At 37.4% G+C, this 18,123-nt stretch overlaps 1 protein-coding gene across 1 annotated transcript in view; it reads left to right on the top strand.

Annotated features, from left to right (window-relative positions):
* The window catches only part of IPO9 (importin 9), a 31,819-nt gene extending 15,186 nt beyond the window's left edge, over nucleotides 1-16,633 (top strand). The window contains exons 7-24 of the mRNA XM_079979011.1: nucleotides 449-568; nucleotides 1,301-1,401; nucleotides 2,079-2,137; nucleotides 2,748-2,899; nucleotides 3,160-3,258; nucleotides 3,682-3,788; nucleotides 4,502-4,641; nucleotides 5,047-5,206; nucleotides 5,467-5,693; nucleotides 6,478-6,626; nucleotides 8,230-8,358; nucleotides 9,853-10,128; nucleotides 10,670-10,836; nucleotides 11,090-11,223; nucleotides 11,965-12,084; nucleotides 12,991-13,095; nucleotides 13,394-13,470; nucleotides 14,598-16,633. Coding sequence (XP_079835137.1) covers nucleotides 449-568; nucleotides 1,301-1,401; nucleotides 2,079-2,137; nucleotides 2,748-2,899; nucleotides 3,160-3,258; nucleotides 3,682-3,788; nucleotides 4,502-4,641; nucleotides 5,047-5,206; nucleotides 5,467-5,693; nucleotides 6,478-6,626; nucleotides 8,230-8,358; nucleotides 9,853-10,128; nucleotides 10,670-10,836; nucleotides 11,090-11,223; nucleotides 11,965-12,084; nucleotides 12,991-13,095; nucleotides 13,394-13,470; nucleotides 14,598-14,708 — 2,433 coding nt within the window. The 3' untranslated portion in view covers nucleotides 14,709-16,633. The remainder of the gene's footprint in view (nucleotides 1-448; nucleotides 569-1,300; nucleotides 1,402-2,078; nucleotides 2,138-2,747; nucleotides 2,900-3,159; nucleotides 3,259-3,681; nucleotides 3,789-4,501; nucleotides 4,642-5,046; nucleotides 5,207-5,466; nucleotides 5,694-6,477; nucleotides 6,627-8,229; nucleotides 8,359-9,852; nucleotides 10,129-10,669; nucleotides 10,837-11,089; nucleotides 11,224-11,964; nucleotides 12,085-12,990; nucleotides 13,096-13,393; nucleotides 13,471-14,597) is intronic.
* Nucleotides 16,634-18,123: the final 1,490 nt, after the last annotated feature.

The raw sequence follows: 18,123 nt of genomic DNA, 5'->3' as shown, positions 1-18,123 counted from the left end.
TGAGAGTAGTTGGATTCAAATGAGGCTTGCTGAATATGCAATCCAATTGGTTGACAGTATTTGAGTGTATTGTGTTTGGGGGTATAGGGAGAAGCCAAGTAATTGAGGGTTTATAAAGGCAGCTGCTGGAACACTAAGAGAGAGGGGAAGCCAAGGGCAAGCTGAGCCATTTTGGGTGGGATTCAATAGGTTCATTAATTTCAGTGGGCCTACTGTAAGTCTTAGTTGAATACAAAGCTTGGAAACTAAGTGACAAATAAATGAGATGTAGAGATTATGTGTAGCTTTAAAATCTGCAGCGATTAGAACCAGTTAGTTGTTTTTAAGGAGGAGGGAGACCATGAAGAGCTTTGGGGCATGTGAGTCACAAGTTTCCTTCACTGTTTTTCCCAGGGATAAGCAGTTTACACATTGCTGTAACTGAAAATGATACTTTTTATTCTGGTAGGGAGCAGCCAAAGTCCTTATTTTCCCTGTGGTGCAGCAATTCACTGAAGCCTTTGTTCAGGCCCTACAACTGCCTGATGGACCTACATCAGATAGTGGACTTAAAATGGAGGTTTTAAAGGTAAGTATATAAAATACACCTGCATGTAAGCAGAGAACCTTTTTTTGAAAGTCTTGATGTAGTGGGCAACAAAAATTGTGTTCTTAAGCTTTGTTTTTATTTACATGGTATGTGACATTATAACAATACTAATATAGCAGTTAATAACAGGTGTCATTAAATTTAGGTAAACAAAATACAACAGAACAGTGTTTCAGGAAATATCTTTCTTTAGAAACCCTTACATAGGAGTAAAATAGCTCTGTTAGGGATCAAAAATAAGTATTCATTTTACAAATGCTACTCCTGCCGAAGTGGTATGCATGCCTTGTTAGAAATTACTCCAGGATATTTTATAATATAGTTAATTTATCTAGAATGTAGGGGTTTGTGTGCAACCCTTTGCTCGTCCTTTGTCAGAACCCATGAATTAGCTTTTCGTAAGCCTGTAATATGTTTCCGGTTGGGTTCTTAAAGATGGACATGGCTTTCTAGATCTCCCATCAATTGTCAGCTGCTACCTCCTAATGACATAAATGAATCTATGGGTCATACTATGTCTATGGATCATAGAATCAGAGAATAATTCACGTTTGTGTTCATTTAATTACCCATTTCAGTATTAATATTCACTTGCATATATATCAGACAAGTCTATTCTTCAGATGGAGAAATGTGAATATAGTGGTTTTTAGACGGAAAATTACTAATTTTGTAAAAAAATATGATTCTAAGGATCCTTTCCTTCTGCAGGCAGTGACAGCCTTAGTGAAAAACTACCCAAGGCATATGATTTCCTCCATGCAACAGATCCTTCCTATTGTGTGGAATACGCTTACAGAAAGTGCAGCCTTATATCCTTTTTTCTGCATTTTGAAATAAGAGAAGATTTTCTAGAAAGAAGTACTAAGGCAGGAAAAAGTAAATAGCAGTGGTGGTGTAAATTTGAACATGCAACAAGCATTTCACTCACAAGCAAATGACTCCAGGCTGAAAGAATTAGTTCAGTGGCATTTCTGAATAATATATCTTACTGAGAAGATTGACATGAGAAGGTGAAGGCATGCTTGAATATTTTGGCTACTGGAACAAATAGCAGCTTTGAGGGGACACCCTCAACCTAGGTCTGGTACAGAATGGGCCTCAAAGAACATAGATGCATCTGTGTCATAACTTGTTGTTTGGATCTTAGATTATCTCATCACTTTCTTTGTATATCGCCTCATCACAAAAAGATTATGCTCTAAGTGACTTACAACCCTGAGAAAAAAGTATCACATAATCAACAGTTGCAAGGAAAAAAACCATTTTAACGTCTGTAATAAAGATGGCTGTGATATGCAGCCAGTTTGTCTATTTTTTAAAAAAGAATTACCCACAATATGGTATTGATTTCCTGTTCAAGGGGTATTGTTGCTCACTTACGCTGACTGAAGTATAGTAATTTCATTGCAAAGGATTTGGTCCTTAAAAAAAGGTGCCATGATCTGGTAGTATGTCAACTGAATCTATTTCTCCTTAACTATGTGACCTATGTGAGAACAGAAGTAAATTACACAGAAGAAGTAGAAGACCCAGTGGATTCTGATGGTAAGAAACTCACTGTTACAGGTGTGATTGAAACGCTATCTAAACATCTATAAGAAACATCTGTAAGAAACTCACAGCACATGGATCGCTAGAAGAAAGAACAAAATAAAAAAAAAATTCTTCCAGTATCTTCAGGTATCTGAAGAAGTGTGCATGCACACGAAAGCTCAGACCAAGTACTAACCTAGTTGGTCTTTAAGGTGCTACTGGAAGAAAAAAAAAAATTTATTTTGTTTTGACTATGGCAGACCAACACGGCTACCTATCTGTAACTAGAAGAAAGAAGTCATCCTTGAAAAGCATGCTGTGTGAATATTATAAGATTAAGTACTATTTGCTGAAAACCTTGGAAAAAAATAAAAACTGACTAACTTAGGTGAAGCCAATATTTTTTAATATATTTTTATATAACTATAGTTGAGATTTTAAATGTTAAAACAGCAACATAAACAACAAGATACTTGCTGTTGGCAAAGATTTGAAACTGTAAAAAAAAAGAAATAGTTCGACTGTCATGCAATAAGTTGAGTTAATTTTGAAAACTATTCATAATTTTTTCCTATCACAGAAAAAGTTTGACTTTAACAATCTTTACTTTTTTCAAATTTAGGTGAAGTTTTGGGCTTTGAAAACCTAGTATTCAGCATATTTGAGTTTGTTCATGCTCTGTTGGAAAACCACAAATTTAAAAGCACAGTGAAGAAAGCGTTGCCAGAGCTAATATATTACATCATTCTCTATATGCAGATTACAGAAGAGCAGGTAAATATATTTACTGTACATTATTATTTAGAAAATGATTTTTTAACGCTTTGGTATACAGCCTTTAAAGCTGGCTAGAACTTAGTGGTAGAAGAAACAATATTTATGATTATTGAATCAGTTCCTTTGTAATAGTCTCCAGTGATCTGAAAAATAACATTGGAACCTTTCTGCATGTGTTGGTTAATTTAGTTGCATGTATTCCTGAATAGGCTAAGGGTTTCCTATAAGTTACTGACGTATTGTGCTCTCCTTCTTAGATAAAAGTCTGGACTGCAAACCCACAACAGTTTGTTGAAGATGAAGATGATGATACATTTTCCTACACAGTTAGGATTGCTGCACAGGACTTACTGCTGGTAAGAAATAATATGCAGTGTTTTTGCAGTAATGGTAAATAGTAGTGATTTTTCACATGCAGCTTATACACAAATACAAACCTATATACATGGAACTTGAGTATTTTCTTTAGAGCCATTTCATGTATGATTTAGTTGAGATTCCTACATTGCAGGGGGTTGAATTAGATGGCCCTCAAAATCCCTTCCAACTCGTATGATTCTGTGATTTCATTCTCTTTGGATATTCCACTAAGCATCTTGGAAAAAGTCAATCTGAAACAGAGAATGAAGAGTTGAGGGCATTTCTACCATGCCCAGATTCTCTGTGTTCTGGGACTATGTACTTAAACATCTAGCTTGATTTTCAACAAGGTGTAGTGTGAAATGAGTTCCCTTTTTTCTTGTCTGCAAAATGTATCTTATTGTCATATTTCTGTGTAGGCTGTTGCGACTGATTTCCAGAATGAGAGTGCAACAGCATTGGCTGCAGCAGCTACAAGACACTTGCAGGAAGCTGAGCAAGCTAAAAACAGTGGTGCTGAGCATTGGTAAGACTGGGTGGCAGCTATTCATTTGATGGTACTATCTCAGATTATTTAGCAGGCAACGAAAACAAATCAGTTTCATTGATTGATGTAGTCAGAAATGATATTAACTGACAGTCTTAACTATTCCAGTTTCCAGCTGTTAAATTTGTATTCATAGTGCATATGCACTATATTGGTACTATTCAAATGCCAGTTAGATTATCCAAATTATTGTAGGATTTTTTTGGGGGGGGGAACTATGCATCTTATAATCTAAGTTCCCAATTGGGGGTCCATGTAATACACCTAGTGGGTCTGTGACACCATTCATATAACAAAAGCTACCATAGAGATATCAAAATTTTCAAAATTAGGGGTTCAGTGGCTTGACTCTTGAAAACGGGGCCGTCAGTACTTAGCTAATTGGGAACCACTGATCTGATTAAATCTATTAATGGAGTCAGATTAATAGAGAAGCATAAATTCATTCATAATACAATTTACAGCCGTTTTGAATGGCTTAACTTTCCCCAGTCCCCCCCAGTACAGCATTTTATAGAAATTCTTTTCCACTTTCTTTTTAATTATACAGTACTCCATGTTTACAGTTAATATATACAAATATTTACCTTTTGTGTTATTAAGGGTAACAAAAGATATTTGTATAATTTCTCCAGAAGTAAAATAGAAAAATGAATATTGGAAGACCTAAGTAACTTATTTATTTATTACAGGTGGAAGATACATGAAGCTTGCATGCTGGCTTTAGGTTCTGTCAAATCTCTTATCACAGACAGTGTGAAGAATGGTAGAATACACTTTGATATGCATGGATTTCTAACAAATGTAGTTCTTGCAGACCTCAACCTGTCAGGTACTTCATCATTTGGTTTACTGATTGGTTCCTAGAAAATAACCTGAAACTCAAGCTGTATTGGAGAAATTGTTACCCATAGATTTCTAAACTTAAAAAAGATAAACTAGCCTAAAACATTAACATCAAAATATTAACGCAGGAGGGAGACATTTGCTAAAATAAAGTCCATAAAATGTAAATAGCGGGAGCTTCAGTGTGGGAGAGGCGCTTTACTCTGAGCAGACCCATTGCAATTCATGAAGATGACTAATTTAAGTCCATTAATTTCAGTAAAGTTACTATGAGTAAACAGTTGAAGACCATTTTGTAACTCTGTATACAACTCTTCTCAATAATATATTGGACCCTTCTGTTTAATGGTAATGAGGGAGAAATGCAGGAACACTTTTTTCCTTCTTCCAGTGTCTCCTTTCCTCCTTGGTCGTGCTCTTTGGGCTGCCAGTCGTTTCACAGTCGCAATGTCTCCAGAGCTCATCCAGCAGTTCCTACAAGCCACAGTTAGTGGTCTTCATGAAACTCAACCCCCTTCTGTTCGAATTTCTGCAGTAAGGGCTATTTGGGGGTAAGTAGGTCAAGAAATAGAACCTATATTAGTTGATTGTAGGCTGATAGAAGGAAATGTTCACAATTTCTTTCTGTGACAGGTGAAATGGTGAAGCTGTAATCTTGACTCTGTGATTATGACAGTGTATATCTACTCAGAAATAAGCCCTAACCAGACTTATGTCTGGATAAGTATGGATAGGATTGCAGCCTGAAAGAAGTATTGGACACCATTACTATATTACTGACTGTTGATGTTTTTTGGGTTTTCCCTCCTAGGTACTGTGACCAGTTGAAGATATCTGAAAGCACCCATGTCTTGCAGCCTTTCCTTCCCAGTATCCTTGATGGACTAATTCACTTAGCAGCTCAGTTTAGTTCTGAGGTCCTCAATCTTGTGATGGAAACACTTTGCATTGTCTGCACAGTAGATCCAGCCTTTACAGCAAGCGTAGAGAACAAGATCTGCCCCTTCACCATTGCCATCTTTCTCAAATATAGTAATGGTATGTGCTCAGGCAAAACTATTAATGATCATATTATGGATACAGATAATCTTCATGAAACTATCTTCAGTTAACAGGGTTATGTATGTGTTGGCTTTCCCAATGCCTTGTTGTGAAAGACAACAGTGAAATTTCCGTGGATAGGAAAATCCATCAAGAAATTGTGTTTGACATTCTCATTTCTTAATCCGTGAAAATGTCCCAGCTAGAGCTTGGTGAACTTGTAGTTATAATAATTAGAGCTATATATTATTTCAATCCTGTTTTCTCGTAAATAATGCCAGAAATTTTGAGGTGTGGTTGATCAGAATCTCTGCATCTTTCTTCACCCAGTTCTGGTAGCACCTCTTCCGCCCTTTGCATTTAATAATTACTGTTAGTAGCTAGGAGCAAGGGACATATTTTAAGTATGTGGAAATCAAGCATTCTTTCCCACTGTTTAGTCTTTTACTCTTGATCGTTGATACTTCTAACCAGATATCATGACATTGGGACTGCAAATGAGTCAAGCTAAGGCATCCCCACATATAATGCATGAATCACCAAAGGCAAACATCACAGCTGTGACTTCCTTTCTGACCTTTATAATTTAAAATAAACTGCTTTGTTTAGGCAGAAAGGAGGGACCCAGATATAATGGAATATATAATCTTCCACATATAATGGAAGAGTATCATATTTGACCTAGGAGGATTTAAAATTAGCATGCCTCATTTCCTTACTTCAGTAATATAATTTGATGTAATTTTATACTCTTGGTAATTGGGCATTTTTCTTGCTTTAGATCCTGTTGTGGCCTCACTTGCCCAAGATATCTTTAAGGAATTAGCGCAAATAGAAGCCTGCCAAGATGCAATGCAGATGCGATTGATCCCAACCCTTGTCAGCATCATGCAGGCTCCTGCTGATAAGATTCCAGCAGGGCTTTGTGCAGTAAGTATGAGGGTATCTTCTCAGAACATGAAATGCTTTATATAGCCTAATGTGGTTTATAAAAACAAATACTTTTTATTACTGAAAAATACATAATCATGGAAGAGAAGGGCATACAGTTGGATCGTGTCTTATGTGTGGGTTTGGTTTCTGACAAAGCACATATACACAAAATTGTGTACAGGCAATTCCCAACTTGCACGCAATCGACTTGCGTACAACCGCACACATGCACAGTGCCAGGAACCTGAAAGTAGTGGGAGAGACCTGGAAAGTCTGGCTCACGGGGAGACTCCAGAGCCCCAAAAGGACGACCTCTTTGGGCTCTCGGGATGGTCTCTTTGCAAGCCACAAGGACTCTCCAGGGTGCTCCCCACTTATGCGCATTTCACTTATGCATGCAGGGGCTCGGAACATAACCCCCGTGTAAGTGGAGAGTTGCCTGTAGGAAGAAGAACCTCCATCACCAGCAGCAACAGGTCATTCTTCCTCTCACTGGCAGCAACAAGCACTTGAGCAACCCGCCAACTGCTGCTACAACCCAGCAGCCTTTCCCAGCTTCTTTGGCACTTGCAGATGTGCCCTGCCTCTTCATCCCTTCTCCCTGTCCCCTGCCACTATGAACCCTAGCACCTCCAGCTACCTAATGGCTTCCAGAAGTACAGCACTGCTGGGTTCACCTTCTCTTTTATTGGCAGCCAGCAGGGTGGCAGAGGCTGGGCACCGCTGCTCTCCCACCTTCCAAACACAGCATGTTGCTGGCACATACTGGAGGAAGTGAGGCAGGGATAAGGTGCTGTGAGTTCAGTATTGTACAATAAAGTGGAACCAGTCTTTGCACAGCTACACAGTGCCGAGCTCCCTGTGCCTCTCCCTCCCATTCAAGCAACATGCTCTGTTTGGAAGCCAGGAGAGCAGTGGTACCTCACCTCTGTTGCCAAGGCACATGTGGAGAGGGATAGGAGTGATGGGGCCAGGTGGGGTGGGCCATTGCTAACTGGGAAGCCCCCGGAGGTGCCCTTCTCCACTCCACTGGGGGCTATTCGTTGTGGAGAAGTGATGGGAACACCATTTTGAAACGGGATTCCCCACCCCCCTTCGCTCCCGACTTGAGGAAGACCCACTGCAGCTGGATCTGCATAAACAGAATGCATGTAAGATGTGCTCCCACTGTATATATTTTGAGAACAATGCACATACCTTGTCTTTCTTCCTTTAGGTATCACAGTTAGTTATTTCAGTAACTGTTTCTTTGTGAAAAATGAACTATTAACCAGATTGAGAGGATTTTTCACAGTGTTTGGACCAGGACATGTTAGTTGAATTTAAATATAATTTATTTCCATGAGAGCTAGTCATGACTAATGTAACACTTCAAGTTCAACAGGACCTAAGTTCAACATCTTAATTTGGTTCCAGCTGGCACACTAAAACTACCACTCTTCTGACTACTCTTGATGTGACCATCTGGAAGAATGTCTGCAAGAATATTTTGCAGATGACAAAAATGTTTTCTGCAAATTGATCTGCTCCTTTCCTGACTTTGTGCTGTGTCTCCTTATTCCAAAACTACTCACCATCTATCTGAATTTTTCTTTTTCAGACTTCAATAGACATATTAACAACTGTTGTGAGGAATACTAAACCTCCCCTTTCACAGCTCCTAATCTGCCAAGCTTTTCCTGCTGTGGCTCAGTGTAGTCTGCACACAGATGACCATGCTACCATGCAGGTAATCATTTTTTGGAAGAGGGAAGTTTTAGTTAGATCTTACATTGTCTGTAAGCTTCTGAGGTGAAGCCAGCCACTTCATACTGCATATCATGTTTAGGTTTATGGACTGGAAATGGCAACTGGATCTGTTATTGAAAGCACAAGTATCTTGTTTTTATTATAATTCTTGGTCATAGTAACTTGAAATTTACCTTGCTTAAGCCCCCAAAATACTAGAGCGAGTGAGTACCTTGTGCTCCTCTCTTTTTCTTTTGGTAATTTATAATAGAATGAATTAAGAGAAATAAATGGGTTTTATAGTTCTCTGAGAATATTTTTAGTAGCTTTTTATTGTAGACTGATACAACTTTTCATAGGAGACTTAGACTATTAACACAACTCAAATTATATGAATGAATTGGAGAGAAGCAATAAACCTAAAGATGAAATATATTCACAGAAGAATATTTGAAAGGAGGTTGTGAGTTAAGTCCAAGCTCCTCACATAAACCAACCTGGACATTGTGATCATCATCTGAGACCCTTCTCCATGTACCCCTTCCACAGAAATTCTGAAGGGTGGAAACATGAGAATGGGCCTTTTCAGTGGTGGCTCCTGTTTGTGGAATGCTCCCAGAGGCTTGCCTGGCATCATCTTTATCTATTTTTAGGTGGCAGGCAAAAACGTTCCTTTTTACATGGGCTTTTGACCATTAATTTGAGTGTTATTAAGTACTTACGATTTCTTGTAGTGGGGCAGGATCTTTAAGATCTGTCTTCTGTTTGTGTAGATTTTAAAAATAGTTTTTGGTTGTTTTTGGTTGTGCTCTTGTAATTGGTTTAAGTAGGTCACTTTTGTGAGCAAAGTGATGAATAAATAAAATAAATAATACATAATAGAGTTTGCATGTACTTGGGGCAAGCTTCACTGACCTTGATTTCCTAGGAAAGGTAGTTCCCATTCAAATCCAAAACAATAACTCATAAAGCACAAACTAATGAATTATGGGGTCCTGTCCATCATGTCTTTGTTGGCACTGGTACTACTGTGCCTGCAATACGGGTAAGTTGTCACTGCTTAATAAGTAACATTTCCCCAGTTGAGTCCTTCACAGCTGGCTGGCTGTAGATCATGTTTATATTCAGATATAGTTCCAGGATTTGTCTCCCATGTATGCAGCAGCTAACAGGACCAGAAATGCATCCTGTGTTTTCATAGCATTCTCTCAATGTTAAGTGCATGAGCTCAGAATATTGTCATCATAACAGATTGTTCCCAAGTACAAGTTTTGCCAGATAAAAATGTTTTGGTGGCACTCAGGACTATTTCCTAGCCCTCGCATAAAAGGAAAGGAGCAAGTTTGCATGAAAAAAATATTCCATATACAATTTTTGACTCGTAGAATCTCTTGCCAGTTAATTTGTTTCCTTTGGGCCTATAATGCTGTTTGTTAAATGTCTGAAGCACTTGGTAGGTTGAAAGTGTGTGTTCTCACGTGCTTTGTTCTTTCAGAATGGTGGTGAGTGTCTACGTGCATATATTTCAGTCGCTCTGGAGCAGATTGCACAGTGGCATGATGAGCAAGGCCACAATGGACTGTGGTATGTGATGCAGGTGGTGAGCCAGCTTCTTGATCCACGCACTTCAGAATTCACAGCTGCCTTTGTAGGCAGATTAGTTTCCACGTTGATTTCTAAAGCAGGGAGTGAATTAGGAGAGAATCTCGACCAGATTCTGAGAGCAATTCTTAGTAAAATGCAGCAAGCAGAAACACTCACTGTAATGCAGGTAAGAGGCTCAAAACTTAAGTTGATAAAATGAGTTGCCTTGCCCAAACCCCTTGATGTATTTAGCTATCCTGTAGTTTTATACATGAAGATGATCTGGCTTAGAGCAAAACCAATTTGGTGAGGGATATGTTCACTAATGCCTGGCGGGATGGCATTCCAGTTGTAAGTGGGTGTTCTAAACTGAACTCACAAGTTTGTTTATCCATTGCTTATCAAACAGTATATTCCCTATGATTACCACAAATATGGTATTAGCGTACAAAACAACTTGTATTCATTACTGCTACTTAAGCAGAGAACTTCTAAAATTCTAAAATTATATTTGAGATGCATCATGAAAGATGACTAAGCTTCTTAGCAGGGTGCATGGGGACTAGGTGCTTTGTAACTTTTTCAGTCAAGTTCAGTGACTGATCCTGCAATTCCTTTTTGGTTTTGCAGGATGTTATTGTTGAGTTCAGTTTCAAGCATTGGTAAAACCACTGAAATTCCCAAAATACAAAAGTCAAAATGTCTATCTTACTTTATCTCTCTTGCAGTCTTTGATCATGGTATTTGCTCACCTGGTTCATTCTCAACTTGAACCACTACTAGAGTTTCTTTGTAGTCTACCTGGGCCAACAGGCAAGCCTGCCCTGGAGTTTGTAATGTCAGAGTGGATGAGTCGACAACATTTGTTCTATGGACAATATGAAGGCAAGGTCAGGTAAGGTGTCCCTTGATCACATGTATGCCTTGAAATACTTGAGCATGCTCATACCTTTCATTTTAAAAGACTCCTATGTCATTGTAGATACTTGTTTGTTCCTGGTTTTGTTTTAATAACCTGCTCTTTGAACAAGCCACTCTGCCCCAAATTTGTAGATAAGGGGAAACTATAGTTCTAAAGTCTATCATCTAAATAGGATGATATTAAGAATGGAGCTGATCTTCAAGTATGTGACTCTTAAAATTTTCAGCTCTGTAGCCCTGTGTAAACTCCTCCAGCATGGTATCAATACAGATGACAAGCGACTGCAGGATATCAGGGTAAAGGGAGAAGAAATATTTAATATGGAAGAAGGAATACGCACACGATCAAAAGCAGCTAAAAGTAAGTGTTAAAATATTCTTTCAAGATTGAATCAGCCAGAAGTAAGAGGCATAGAAAGTCCATTAAAATATGCTACAACTCCCATCAAAACCAGTGGGACTTAAGTGCCACTGACAGAGAATTAAAAGCTTTGAAAGTTATGACATGTACATCTTTTTCTGGTCTTTTTCAGACTAATGTACAATGCAAGGCTTACATAGACATAAGAGATTTGATAGTAGTTGAATGCATTAAATGCATGTTGGTCAGAAACAGTGAACAATTGCTGACTTATAAATAGCAACCGTATATAGAAGAGTGCCATCTTTTAAACAATAAGATAAAGTGATGGTGACTGTGCAAAGGATTGGCATTAAGTCATCCAGTTCTCTTTGATGCTGCAAATGTAACTGCTCAACAGGATGTATACTCAGTCATTAGTTTAGAAAACAATGTTAAAGGGATCATTTGTTGTTTAGTCGTTTAGTCATGTCCGACTCTTCGTGACCCCATGGACCAGTGCATACCAGGCACTCCTGTCTTCCACTGCCTCCCGCAGCTTGGTCAAACTCATGGGATCATAGTGAATGTATAGTGTTGAAAAGAGTTGACTACTGCTGCTTTTTGTGACAACTTTAAAAACTGAAGAGTTTAACAGATTTGGAATGCCTCTTCAGACAGTTGTGAACGTTTACATAATTGCATTCAGTTTCCTAAATTCTTAGCTGTATGTATAGATTTTTTTTCCTCTGTTCCTCTCAGATCCTGAACGCTGGACAAACATTCCTTTGTTAGTTAAAATCTTAAAACTGATAATAAATGAACTTTCTAATGCAATGGAAGCAAGCTCTTCTCGACAAACTGCTGCAGAATGGAGTCAAGGTACAACACTGATTTGACTTTGAGTCTTTATGGTGGTTATCATTTGGTGCCATCCAATATGTTGCAGTGGTAAAGAGTTTCGGACTAGGCCTAAGAAGACCAGGTTCACGTTTCTATTCAGACATGAATCTCACACTAGGGCCCGTCACTGTCTCTCAACCTAGCCTACCTCACAAGGTAGTGGTGATGATAAAATGGAGGGATAGGGACCCAAGTATGCTGCAATGAGCTCCTTGGTAAGATATAAATGTAATACATTAAAATATATGACTGTTGCTTCTGTAGCACAAAATGTCAACTATGCCCGCATGGGTGTGTGTGTGTCTTTGGTTTTAATTTTTTAACCCATAAATCATAGAGAATGCTCACATGCTGTGGACAATCTTAGATTTGCACTAAGCTGCATGAAAGTTCAGGTGTTTAGAGAATAGGAGTTCTGGGTATAGGTCTTCTTACTTAGCAGTGAGAGCTATGCCCTTTCTATGCCCAAATTCTATGTAATTTTCCTCAGAGACTAGAAATACTAAGTATTCCATGGAACAAATATTTTCAATTAGAAGTATGTGAATTACTAACCAAAATAATATAACAAATTTACTTGGCAATAAATACAATTTTAAAATAGTACATAATTGTAGGTATATGTGCTTAGAATTGAGTTTTCTATGTACCTATATAGAGCATTCCATTGTCAACCATGGCACTTTCAGTATATTTTTCTTTTTGGTGAGAATTGCAGCTTCCTTGGTAATATTCTGCTTGCTCAGAAATGTACAGCTCTGTCCAAATTGAAATTTCCAGTATGCCTCCTAGTTAAAAAGGGATGTCCAGGTGGTGAACATCAAAGCAAAACAAAAACAAAAAAACACACTCCTCATGGCAAAACTATTCTCTCTTAATCAACAGAGGAATCCAATGATATGTGGGAAGATCAAGAAGAGGAAGAGGAGGAGGAGGAAGAAGGGTTAACAGGGCAGCTATTGTCTGATATTCTTGCTACAAACAAGTATGGTGAGCAAAGCTGTTCTAAACTTGTGAAGATTATTTGTGCAGGGAGCAGTAGACCCAAACCTTTAGTAAAAGTATTTTACAAACCACTTTCACTGTGTTGTTTAGAAATGTGACTTGTATAAGAACTGAAATAACACCAATTTATTTCTTCTTTCAAATGTATTCAGTGTCTAAATAAAAGTGTTGTAGTTCATTTTAGTGCAAAAAGTGTATGCAAAAAAGACAGATTTCTGTAATTGTGCATCTTGGTGTTTTCTTGCCAATATGATGGATCACATATCACATTGTTTGTTTACAGATGACGATTATTATGAAGATGATGATGAAGACGATCCAGATGCGCTGAAGGATCCTTTGTATCAGATAGACCTACAGGTAGGTTGAATGATCAAGGTTTCATTGCTGTTTACTAATCTTTTTAAATACTTATTCTAATAAATACTTACTCTAATCTTTTAAAATACTTATTCAAATGCCTGAAATACAGTTAATACTGTTGAATACTGACTTGAATATTTATTCTCATCTGTTTAACATGCCCTCACAACAGCATGAAGCTACTGTAATTACCTTTATAATAATAATAATTTATTATTTATACGCCGCCCATCTGGCTGAGCCTCCCCAGCCACTCTGGGGAGCTTTATCTCACAGTAATGCATAGCACCACACATAAGGCTGTAGACAAAAATCAGTACATCCACCTGGTAGTCAGTAAATAAGGGGACTCGGAAAGAACAATCTAGATTTCTCTGGGTTGCCAACCAGTGGTCCTGAAAATTGGGATGTAATAGTGCTCTGCTGCTGTTCTTTAAAGAGAGAGGCTTTTTAAATTTTGGGACAGGAAGCATCTGGAGTTCTAATTTTGAGTGGGAAAATGACTGGAAAAGGTTCTGCTTCTTTCCCCCTTCCCAAACTGCTTTGCTGTTATATTATCCCAACACAAATTTTGTAACTGATGATTAATGCCATAGAGTTGTTGTAGTCAGTGGAGGGTATGTATTTGGAGAGGAAGGTTCATCTTTCATCTTTCAGGAAAGTTTCTTTTAACAGCAAGAGAGCTATATAAAACTGAGCCTGATGTATAAGAAAATGAAATACGTAAATCAAAATTGAAATTAGAATTCAATAAAACTCCTCTTTGGGGTTAAAATGCAATCATTTATTTTAAAATAACTGGTAAAATCACCAAAACAAAATAAACTAAAACAACAGAAGCAATAAAAGCAAAGCAGTGACAGATTAGTATTAGTATTAGTATCTGACAGGGAGCAATTCAGGTGGAAAAATAAAAAGGTATTTTGCCTGGCATGAAAAGAACATTGCAGTAGGCACAAGGCTTAAGGTTTTAAGACCTTTAAACTAAGGTCTTGAGCATTTTATATTGTTATCACTCTCTTGCATTAATATATTGTTCTTCTGTATTATAGAATAATTTCACGTATAAATAATTGTGCAGTATCCTGTGGAAATGAATTGACAAGTATTTGTCTTCCTTATAGGCTTACCTTACAAACTTCTTATGTCAGTTTGCACAGCAGCCTTGCTATGCAATGTTCTCAGACCACCTCAATGAGAATGAAAGAAGAGTTCTTCAGACCATTGGCTTATAAATCCTGAGCATTGTGAACATATCTGGAAAATATTTTTCTGGTTTATTTCACGTTTTGTGACTTGAAACATGAAACATCTTCCATTATTCACCAGATGTGATTATCTTTATTTTGAGGAACTGTTCCTTATCTTATCATGATGTAGGGTTAAGAGAAGGATTGTTGAAGGCAACAAGAGGCAGATGTGCATAGAATTTTGCACACTGGATTTGCACAACAGGAACACTATTCTTCAGATCAGCTTTTCAGGAGAAAATTTAAGTATCGTGCCCTAAAGCCAACTTTCTCTCCTCCACTGAAAAAGCACTTCACTGACTTTTCACAGCACAGCTTACTGAAATGAGGAAGACATCGCCATTCGTTCGGATGTGTATTGAAACTGGGAAGTTTTGTCCCACTTTGCACTTCTGTTACACAGGGTAAATTATCTTGATCTTACCATATGGCATCTTTTTACCGACACTTGAGTGGAAATGGAATCCAGTTACAATACAAGAGCTTGGATTAAAACCTGAAAAATAAAATTGTTTACCGTTCATATATAGAAGTAAACGACTCCTATGCGAGCTCCATTATTCTCATGATTCTTTACTAAAGCTATCATGAACCCATTCTGAGCAGCCTTGCTAAAAACTCAGTTCCTGTGGTTACTGATGACTGGTTTTGTAACCAAACATTTTTATACAAAATCTTGATTGTATTTAACTTGTCTATTTACTCCATGAATACAGCTTTCATATACTTTTTGCTTCCTTCACATCCACAAATCACACAATATGGCTAAGCTGTAGTCCACAAATTAGTATGTGTATTTTTATAGGGCCATAAAATTAACATTTACTGGCTAATCTGCAAGTACAGTGATGCATCTCACAACACCTCTTTGCCTTTTTCCTCCCTTTTTGGGAAAGAAATTAAAAATAAAACTGTTCAAACCTCCATTGTTATCATTCTTTTTAAAATATCCAGGTAACAAAGTTACATCCTTTGGTAATCTCTTTAAAATTCACGTGTGAAAAGCATACCAGCCTTTAATTGCCACAGCATTGAACGTGGTATAGGCATCTTTAATTTAAGGTATTGCACAGCTTGTTTCACTGGTTTTTATGTTAAAGGTTATATGAGTCTTCCAAAATTAAACCCAGAGTTAATGATGTAATTTAGTCATGATCTATCAACTTTATAAAAATACAGTAGAGACAGTTCATGTGTGTATTACAACAGTTTGGATGAGATACTGTATGATGGAGGAGAGTGATGGCTGCCAGGTCTGAAAACTGGATTTATAATACTTTATTCATGTTCAATGGATAAAATTTAATGAATCATGAGAAGCTGGAGGTTTGGGGAGTGTTTCAGTTTAATAGCTGTCAGAGCTTTCAGCCCCAACTTGAGACTTCAACTGTGTAATTGCAGGACACTGCCAAGGAGGAAAAAGCAGTAGGGGTTCAGCAAGGGAAATAAGATCTCAAATGTGCTGGGGCCAAGCTTAGCTTTGCATGCTGAGTGTAAAAAAAGAGACTGTTAATTGAGGGACCAATATTAACTGCAGTTCCGCCCTCCCCGTAATTCAGTCGGACTGTATGAGCACATTTGGACCAGGTTTATTATTTATTCATCAATGAATTGCTGTTTGCATATGCCTTAAGGCAATTTACAAATATACCATAAAACCAGCTAAAATAGTTTTAAGAACAGTACAAAAAACAATTGAAGGTAAGTTTATTTTGTATTTTTGTTAAATCTAATTGAGATACAGTATGTAGGATGCATGTCTCTCCAACTCAAGTTGTTTCCTGACAGCATTTTTATACTCAAGCCTAATTTGCCAGTAAGAAGCAGTCTCATTGAAGTTCTGTTCTGCATTAGAGGCTGTTGCCTGAGTTACAGAGTTTTACAAAATAATAAACTTTTTAAAAAATCTACAGAGCAACAATGTCTAATTTTCTTTGTAGCATCAGAAGCTATAACTTCACTTTCTTATTGTCAGTCCATACCAACTTAATCTATTACTGCACAACATGATTTTTTTAAAAAAATGCTTACTGCATGAAGATTTAAAAAAAATAACCTGTTTGCTATGTATCCACTTCCAGAAAATTGCGAAAATAGCAGTTAACCACATGTGTATCTTCAGGCAAATATTAGGCTAGGGCAAAGAAGCTGAAGTGAAAGCAATGGTCTGACCTATCAGTCATCTCTCTCATAGTCGTATATGAGAGGGTGGCATAAAACATGCAATTTCTAGCACTCCATAAATTTAGGACCACTGTGCCTAGACAAATCATATAGATAGCTGACATTCTTGTGAAGTTAGCCATCTTAAATGTCTTCCTAATAAAAACCTATGTATATATGTTTAGTGAGGGGTATTCCTCCTACTTATTCCTGTAACAACCATCTAGGCGGCAAGACTGGAGATAGCTGAGAAAAAGAATTTTTTTTAATAGCTTATAAACCATTTCTAAATTGAAGCTGAATAAAGACTATTTTATGGAAATGATGTCAAATAGTGACGCCAACTTCTTGAAGAGGGCAGTATCGAAAGCTACGACATTTGCAATTCTTTAAAAGATAATCTTTGTTTTTATTGTCTTGCCAAAAATATTCCATTGAACTGTAAAAAATAAATGCCTTAAGGCTTTTTTGTGCAAGTTAGGAAACTTGAAAAAAGACCAGTTAGCTGAGAACAATCTTGTGACACAACCAACTTTAAAGACTACGGATGGGATTCAACTACCATGCCCTGCTAGCACAAGGATTTTTGCTTGTGCAACAGGAATCTCCTCCCCAAAAATGTTCTAGAGTACATTTAGGGGGGCACACATGGGGTGGGGAGAGGAAGAAGAGGTTCCATTGTGCAAGATTTAGTGCTATGTTTGGTTCTACCCCAAGTGTGAAACATCCACTTGAATGGTTTCCCTTCTGTTTCCTTTTCTAAGGTATGTCTATAAAATGTGTTTTACATAGAACTGTAAAAATCACAACATCCTGTGTTTGAAGTACATAAAGCTAAAATGTAAACTCAGGAGTTAATAGCTCAGGATAGCATATTAAACTATTATTTAGGATACTAGAAACAGCTTATGTCTCATACATTCATTGTCCCTTAAAAAATCATCCTGTAACCTTAAACTATCTTTGCACACTAAAGGATGGACTTTGAGTACCTCATGTTTTTATTGCTCCTTAAAATGAATGCCTGCTATACATCTATGCCAGACTCCTTGATGAAAGAAAATGCAAGCAACTTCCCCCTTTTTATATGTATTTATCTTGCTGAGGAACTCTCTGAGCTTCATATAAATTGAACAGAGGTTAGATCTGGTCAAATGCAATTTTAGAAACTGAGCTAAAGCTATCCATAAATATTGTTTGTGTCTTGATTCTATGTAGATAAAATTTAATAAACACT

This window comes from Podarcis cretensis (assembly GCF_951804945.1).
Source record: "Podarcis cretensis genome assembly, chromosome: 6".
NCBI lineage: Eukaryota > Metazoa > Chordata > Lepidosauria > Squamata > Lacertidae > Podarcis > Podarcis cretensis.
This window is presented reverse-complemented; position numbering and strand designations above follow the sequence as displayed.